The sequence below is a fragment of the Heteronotia binoei genome, chromosome 21, assembly GCF_032191835.1.
Source record: "Heteronotia binoei isolate CCM8104 ecotype False Entrance Well chromosome 21, APGP_CSIRO_Hbin_v1, whole genome shotgun sequence".
Lineage (NCBI taxonomy): Eukaryota > Metazoa > Chordata > Lepidosauria > Squamata > Gekkonidae > Heteronotia > Heteronotia binoei.
This window is the reverse complement of record NC_083243.1, coordinates 41426229-41434662: the sequence shown is the minus strand read 5'-3', so window position 1 is coordinate 41434662 and position 8434 is coordinate 41426229. Positions and strand designations below refer to the sequence as shown.

Sequence of the window (8434 nt, the reverse complement as noted above, 5' to 3'; positions counted from 1 at the left end):
GCCATCTAAGTGCCTTACAAAACAAATATTTTAAAAGACAGCCATATATTACAAGGAATTAGCATTATTAGGAAAAGGGTGCTGCCATTTGCAAATCCTTTCCAAAGCAATTAAATGACAGAATTAGTGATGCAAGCATGCAACTAAAACCAAGTTATAAACAGCCCTGCTTTCAAAACACTACTGGCAGATGGATAGGTCCTTCAGTTGTGGGGTTCCAGTTTTTCAGCATACAGTCCATTTTGTTCCCTACTCTATATTCCCAATGCACAATTCTTTTCAATAAACACCAGGCTCAGCTGATTTGCTATGCAGAATTTGATGCACAAGTGAGTTGTGAACATGTTCATGCTGATTTCCTTGTTGCGCTTTTCAGGTCTAATACCTTTTTTGCATGAATACTGTTTTACCCACATTCAGATGAACTGTCTCAGCATTCTGAAATCCTTTGAGAGCAGGTGGATCCTTTGGATGAGAGTATAATGTCTTATTTCATATTAGTGTTACTCAGAAAATGATTTCTAGAGGAGCTGTGACTGATAGCTCAGAACTGAACATTCTATTTCAACTTCAGAGCTGATTCAGATGTTTAAAAATAGACATGGAGATGGCCTGGTGCAAATTATTCACACTAATGCGGGCCAATTCACACATTCTGGAGTTTTACCCATTTGGATTTTCAATAGATAACTTCTGAGAGTCCCCTGATGGAAATTTAATAACCAGGCATATACAGGTTCAATTTGAATCAGGATCACAGGGTACAGGACCTAGTCCCTCCCTTCCCTGTTGCTGTAGTCCTGCCCTGAAACGTCCCTGGGAAGCCATTGTTTGCTCACTGGGGACACTTACATGCACTGAGGGCTACATATGCATTTCCCAGTATGACAAATAATAGTTCAGTCATTTCAGGTTACAAAAATGGCGCCAGAAGGTGGAGACTTAAGCTCTTCCTCTCTGGCCATGGGACCAATCCAAATTGAGTTCACTCATGCCTGAGAATTGTTACCAGTGGGGAACTTCAGCATATGACTGATTAGAAGTTCTCAGGGTGGACGTGAGGTGGTCACGATGATTTTGTAACGCATAGATTGTCAAGTGATCAAGTCTTATTGGCTGTCTACAGAAAGAATGCAGAGATCTTATGGTGGGTTGACCTGTATGTGTGACTGTGTTACTGTAGAACCTGTTTTCTCTTGAATGCTGCAGGGGTGCTTTGTCATGGCACGTGATTCAGCAGTGAGAAAAGCAATTGTGTAATTTGAGGGCAAGTTACTCTCATACTCCGTTTATCAATTTTTTTAAAAAAATTCATAGTAGACACCTCATCTGCCACTCCTGGTATGCTTCTGCTCGCAGAGGTAGGACATGTATAGCAATGGGAACACTGGTGACATCTCCAGCATCCTAAGTAACCACAAAAATCTGTTGTAACCATGAATGGGAATTCTAAAGTAGGGGTGTCAAACATGCGGCCCAGGGGGCTCCTATCAGGCCCCTGAGCAACTGGCTGTCATCTGCTTCCTTCTCCCTCTCTCTTGCTTCCTTCTGCATCATAGCTCATTTTGCCGGGCTTGCTCAGTTGCACAGGAACTACTGAGCCAAGCCTCTCTTCCTTCTACTGGCTGAGGTTCCATCCTGGTCCCCTGGAGAAAGAAGGAAAGAGCCAGAGCTTCCTTTGCCCAGCCCCCTGGATCTCATGGGAGAGATACAAAGAAAGCACCTTTAAGACCAATGAGTGCTAATGTTTTAAGCATATTTTTAAGATTTTTTAAAAAAATCTTTATGTTTGTTTGTGTCCTTTACAGGGGTGGCCAATGGTAGCTCTCTAGATGTTTTTTGCCTACAACTCCCAACAGCCCGTCACTGGCCATGCTGGCTGGGGCTGATGGGAGTTGTAGGCAAAAAACTTCTGGAGAGCTACCGTTGCCCACCCCTGCTTTATAAAGTTTATATCTCAGCTTCCCAACCTTAAATAGGTACACACATGGCCCGGCCCAGTCTCATTTATATCCGATCCAGTTCTCATAACAAATGAGTTCGACACCCTGATCTAAAGTAAGGGTCAACAAGTAGAAACTATAAGGGAAACCTACCTGACAAATGCAAGCGTCCAGGTACACACAGACACATAGTGTGGAATTGCCAACATCCAGGTAGTGGCTGGAGATCTCTGGAATTGCACCTGATCTCCAGACAGCAAGATCAGCTTATCTGGAGAAAATGGTTGCTTTGGAAGGTGGACTGTATGGCATTATACCCTCAGAGGTCCCTTCCCTTCCCTCCCTAAACCTCACCCTCCCCAGGCTCCACCCCCAAAATCTCCAGGCATTTCATAAACCAGGGCTGACAACGCTAGCATAGTGGTGTGTCTTTGGCAAAAGAACATCGAGACAAGCCACAGGAGGAAAAATATTGATTCTCCATGAAAACAGTCAGCTAGTCAAGAGACATGAGCGGCTTCCACCCATCACTTGATATTGTGCTACTGTTGCATAGCAGCAATAATTTTACAGCTGAATTTTCCTGTGCAGAAAATGTTGATCCAGCTGTACAAGGACCACTATCCCAACAACAGTGCAATACCCAATGGTGTGCGGATGAAGCTCTGGATATTATCCTGAGCAGCACAGGCCTAGGCACACTACTGTAACTAATATGTAAACCAGAACAAGGTGCTTTCGCACAACTTACCTGGTAGGGTTGTTGTGAAAGCTGCCAGATTGTAATTGAAACCACATTAATCCATTATTATGCATATTTCTTCTGAAGTAAGTCTCGTTTACATAAATTGGGAACAAAGTTTGAGTTCAGCGGCACTTTTAAGACCGACAAAGTTTTATTCAAGGTATAATCTTTCCTGTGCTTATGCCTTGAATAAAACTTTGTTGGTCTTAAAGGTGCCACTGGACTCAAACTTTGTTCTGCTGCTTCAGACCAACACAGCAACCCAACCCACCTGAATCTAACACCAATGAGGTCACTCCAAATATGTTCTCTTAAATGGGAGTGTAAGCTTCATTTAAATTAACAGGGCTTTATTTTTAATTAGGGTTGCCAACTCTTGGTTGGGAAATTCTCGGAGATTTTCGAGGTAGGCTCTCAGGAGAGTGAGGTCTGGGAAAGCGTAGGAGCCAGTTATAATGGCATAGAATCCACCTTTTAAAGCAGACATTTTCTCCACAAGTAGAAAAGAATGAGTCCAGTAGATCTTTTTTGTATATATTTAATTATTTTTATTTGTAAAAAAACACCTTTGCTCAGGGTGCTGCACATCAGTATAAAAGCATATACATATATGCAATAGAACCATATTTATAATCCATACTATATAACACATCAGACGAGACTAAAAATCTGTGGTAGGATTAGGTATGATAATAAGCTTTCCTAAATCACTGTTCACTTCTGCAGCAGATATGAGATTTAGTGATTCACCAAAACTCTTACTCTTTTCTGCTGCTACAGATTTTCTGCAAGGGAACTGATCTCTGTCATCTGGAGATTACTTGTAATTCCAGTTCTCTAGGCACCACCTGGAGGATGGCAACCGTACTTTGAGTAATCATGCATTCATTGGGTTGGATTGTTGCTCAAACAGCAGAAGCAAATCGTTTTAGCGCAGCGCCTTCTCTCTGCTTCTTCCCTTGCCTCTCGGTTGCAGGTTTCTCCTCTGCTTTCCTGTGAGCAAGCCGCATTTACCTCAGCGGGTCCTACTTCTGAGTAAACACGTTTAATAGGATTAGGCTGCAGCGGATCTCGGCCACCCTCCCCCTTCCCTTCCCTTCCCGGGCTCAGGACGTAACTCTCTCGGCAGCAAAGCGAGCGACTGTGACCATAGCAACCCCACCGCCTACCAGGCCCTCGCCTGTCTGCCCGTGGAGGGAGGGGAAGGCGCCGCTGCCGCTCGCTGGGAGCCACCGGCAGGGCTCGGGCCGCTCGCGGGGCCTGCAGGCGAGGAGGAGCCGGCTGGGCCCGGCCACAAGCATGGGCGTGAGGATGGAGAGCAGCGGCTGGAGCAGCAGGAGGAGGAGCCCAGGTAGAAGCAGAGGGGTGTGGAGAGGGCAGACGGGGGTCTGGCCGCTCGTTCCGCGCTGGCAGCGCCTTTACTTGCAAAGGTGCTGAATCCCGACTTTCCGCGGCTCTGCCGCCTTCTGTGTCCTTTGGGGCCTAGCAGTTTGCACCATCCCCCAATTGCAAGGAGAGAAGCACTCCCAGCTCCTGCTGTTTGCACCAGTGTACCTGGAGGCCGTTTTTAACCTGCAGCGCCTAAATACCCACATCCCTGTGCTGTGTGTGTGTATATATATATATATGTGTGTATGCATAACATATACTGGAACCTGTCTTTATATGGGGTGGGAGGAGAAGCTCTTCAGCCTGTCTAAATTTGGCTGAACCTTCTTGGAGAAGCCCTCCAGGCGATGTACGAGGCCCTGCCTCTCCAGGTCCATAAGAATTCTAGAACTCTCTCGTACAATCTTATAAAGGAGCTGGAAAAGTTCCAGAACACATGAGCCTGCTCCAGTCACATAAGACACTGTGAGAGTTTCCCAGCATGCACTTCACTGTGGCTATCATTGCTCCCAAGCTGCATTGCACACCCTCTTGAGATGAAACCTGCCATTGTGTGCACATTAGAAAAAAATTATTGTGGGCTCTTTGCACCACCCATCCCTCCTCAAGATAAAAATTCTCTTGGTAGAATGCTAATTTAAACCTACATTCAGCCAATTTGTTTCGATGCCTGTCAAAATACCCATTCCTGTTCTTCCACTCCTTTTTTTCAGCTAGCACGGTACATTGTTGTGTGAGGCTTTGAGAGAAATATTGGACACTTATTTTGCAGACCAAGGGCTTTGATATCCTCCAATATCTGTAATGTCGTCTTCATAAATCAGCCAGCACACACAGACCCCTTATCACTTGGGATCATTCTTTTCATTGGTTAGGATCACAAGTGTGGACAGGAAGGAGAGCCTCTTCCCAGAGCAGTACTCTGTCCTTTTACTTTAACACACTCTTGTTTTATAATGGCACAGTTGATAAGATCAGCAGAGATATGGAAAGGTTATTCTGGCTTTAATTAATGGAATGTGCATGAAAGAGCTGAAGGCCTGCAGGTTTGTGACTGAGCATGTGCTTCCCTTGCACAAAGTTGCATCTTTGAGATAACAGGGTTGGAAGATGGAGCTGGGAATCTCTTGACCTTTCTTTCCTCTACCTGAGCCTTTGCAGAGCTGGCAGTGAGGGTAGACTTCTGTCTGTCTGTCTTATTTAAATTGCAGCTTTCCTCCAGGGAGCTGTGGGCACAATATGTGGGTGTTTTGTCCACCTCTGTGTTGGACAGTAATGGATTACATGGACCAATGGTCTTACACGGCATAAGGTGGATTTGTGTGAGTAGTGTAATCATGTATAGCAATGTCCCGTCTTAACTCCTTGGTTCGTTCTGTGCCATAATTTAGAATCATAGAACTGTAAGGGGCCAAAACAGGACCTTTAGTCTAGCAAGCTGCTCAATGCAGGACCGGATTAAAGCATCCTAACAAGTGTTTATGCAGCCGCTGCTTGAAGACTGCCAGTGAGAAGGAGCTCATCACTTCTCTAGGCAACTGATTCCATTGCTGAACTACTACTGTAAAAGAAATTTCCCCTAATATCCAACCATTACCTTTTTCTGTCCATAATTTAATCCCATTATTGTGAGTCCTGTTCTCTGTTGCCAACAGGAACAGCTCCTTGCCCTCCTCAAAGTGACAGACTTTCAAATGCTTAATGAATATGGTTGTCAGCCTCCCCCCACCCCCCTCCGTGGTGGCAAAATCTCTCTTGGTTACACATCTTCCAGGTGGTGGCTGGCAATCTTCTGCTATTACAGTTGATCTGCAGGCATCAGAGATCAGTTCACCTGGAGATAATAGCTGCTTTGGAAGGTGGACTCCATGGTATTATATACCATGAAGTCTCTCCCTTCCCCAAACCCTGCCCTCCTCAAGCTCAATCCCAGCATTCTCCAGGTATTTCCCAACCTGGACTTGGCAACCCTATAGAAAGCCATCATGTATTTGGTGACAGCAGAGGAGAGGAGACACAATAATGGGCTTAAATTAAGGGCAGGAAGGTATCAGCTGGATATTAGGAAAAACTGTTACAGTAGGAGTTGTTCAGCAGAATCAGCTACCTAGGGGGGTGGTGAGCTCCCCTTCACAGACTTTAAGCAGCTGCTGGACAGGGATGCTCTAGGCCAGGGTTTCCCAAACTTTTCTTTATTTTTACACTTCTCCTTTGTGGCCCACTAAAATTTGGGGGTGGAGCCAGGAATTATGTCATTTCCTGTGGTGTCAAAGAACTCCACCTTTTCCTGTGATGTCACTTCCAGGGCACTCCCCCAGACTTGCCTCTTCTTTGGAAGTAAATTCATTTTCAGGAAAATCTCTATGAAACTCATGCTGAGCCAAAATGGGGATGGAAAGTGGGCAGTCCTCTCTTTTCACCCCCACACCTGTATGTACCTATCTGTTTGTGTTGCAAGCACTCCTAATGCCCAGCTTGCAGGCACTCCTAATGCCCATGTTCAATTGCCTGCACCACCTCAACAGCACTGGCCAGTGTATGCAGTTGGGAGTGCTGTTGCCATTGCCAACAGGAATGCCAGCACTGTGTACCACCCACACTGGGCCCTGGCAGCTGCTCTACCTCAAAATATGCTTACACATTAAGTAGGCCCTTCCTTCAGCTGCTACTACTGGAACCCTGCCTCAAGCTACAACCAAGCTTGCTTGGTTTCAAGAAAATCTTTCAACAGCGATTTTTCATACTTTTCTTTGGTTGAAACATGGGAAAATTGCTGTGAAAGGTAGCAAAGAATTGCATTGCAATTAATGAATTAATTTCAAGTTATATGAAGTTCATACAAGCTTTTTTGCAGTTATCTCAAAAAGGATATTTATGAGGGGCTTGCAGCTTTTTACTGGCTGTGTTTCCCATGCCTTTAAAAGCAACCTGTTGTGCAGATACTTAACCAGTGAACTACTTTCATCCTTTTTAATATCTACAGGAGGAGTTTAATTTTGGTGTCAGACAGCTGTTAAAAGCAGGACCAGTAAAATGGTGCCATGTTCATAGTACCATCTCTTCCAGTGCTGTTGAGATATCCAGTAATCTCCAATAATCTCTTTCTGCCCCACACCTCTTTCACTCACTCACTCACTCACACAGAAATCTCATAGAAGGCCACCTGGCTACAACTGGGGGTGCCAACTTTTCATTGGAAGAGCTCCTATGTCTGCAACAACAGTATGATGAACAGAAAAGTTTCATCCAGTAAAAATGGAAGGAAGGAAGGAAGGAAGGAAGGAAGGAAGAAAGAAAGAAAGAAAGAAAGAAAGAAAGAAAGAAAGAAAGAAAGAAAGAAAGAAAGAAAGAAAGAAAGAAAGAAGTGAAATGGAAGGAAAGGAAAAGAAAGACATGGAAAGAAAGAACATAAACATAAGAGGAGCCATGTTGGATCAGGCCAGTGGACTAACCAGTCCAAAATTTCCTCATACAATGCCCAAAAAGCACCAGAATGTCCACCAGTGGGGCCAGGGCACTAGAAGCCCTCCCACTGTTGCTCCCCTCTCCCAGCACCAAGAATACAGACAGAGCATCACTTGCAGGGAAAGAAAGAAAGAAAGAAAGAAAGAAAGAAAGAAAGAAAGAAAGAAAGAAAGAAAGAAAGAAAGAAAGAAAGAAAGAAAGAAAGAAAGAAAGAAAGAAAGAAAGAAAGCCTTCCTCACCATCAGAGATGGGACGGGGCTAGCTTTGGCTTTTCTTGTGACCCGGTAGTGAGGCTTCTGTGACCCGGTACCGGGTCACGACCTTGCAAATGGGAAACACTGCTCTAGGCTGCTCCTGCATTCAGCAGGGGGTTGGATTAGATGGTCTGTATGGACTGTTCCAACTCTGTTATTCTGTGTCCCCCCTGAGCCTCTTCTCCAGGCTGAACATTTCTCCCTCAACCTTTCCTCTTACGGCTCGGTCTCTAGACTCTCCCCCCCCCACACACACACACAAAAAGGAAACAACAGGATCAGCTCCTCTGTAGAATTTCTGTATAGTTTTGTGTAAATTCAAATGACTTCCCAGTGACAAGTCTCTTCAGATGGGCTTTCCTGGGTTGTATTTCTCTCCCTGTCAGTCTCCTTTTGCTGTGCTTTTAAAACTGTTATCTGGTCCACATTCCTTTCCCTACAGGAGTCCTTTTAGACTCCCAAGTGTTTAGGCAAGACCTTTTGAATGTTTTTTTCCTTTCTGATTATAATGCTTATAGCTGTATGCACTGCCTAAATAATAATAATAAGCAAATGAAATGTTGGAGAATGGCATATCATGTGGTCTGTAGTTATAATAAAAGGTAGGAATTGTTGTGGTGTTATCAGACACTGCACTG

General features: G+C 44.7%; 1 protein-coding gene across 1 annotated transcript in view; it reads left to right on the top strand.

Annotated features, from left to right (window-relative positions):
• Positions 1-3848: 3848 nt before the first annotated feature.
• SPATA7 (spermatogenesis associated 7) overlaps positions 3849-8434 on the top strand; it is a 92825-nt gene continuing 88239 nt past the window's right edge. The window contains exon 1 of the mRNA XM_060261883.1: positions 3849-4039. Within this exon, the coding sequence (XP_060117866.1) occupies positions 3988-4039 (52 nt within the window). The 5' untranslated portion in view covers positions 3849-3987. The remainder of the gene's footprint in view (positions 4040-8434) is intronic.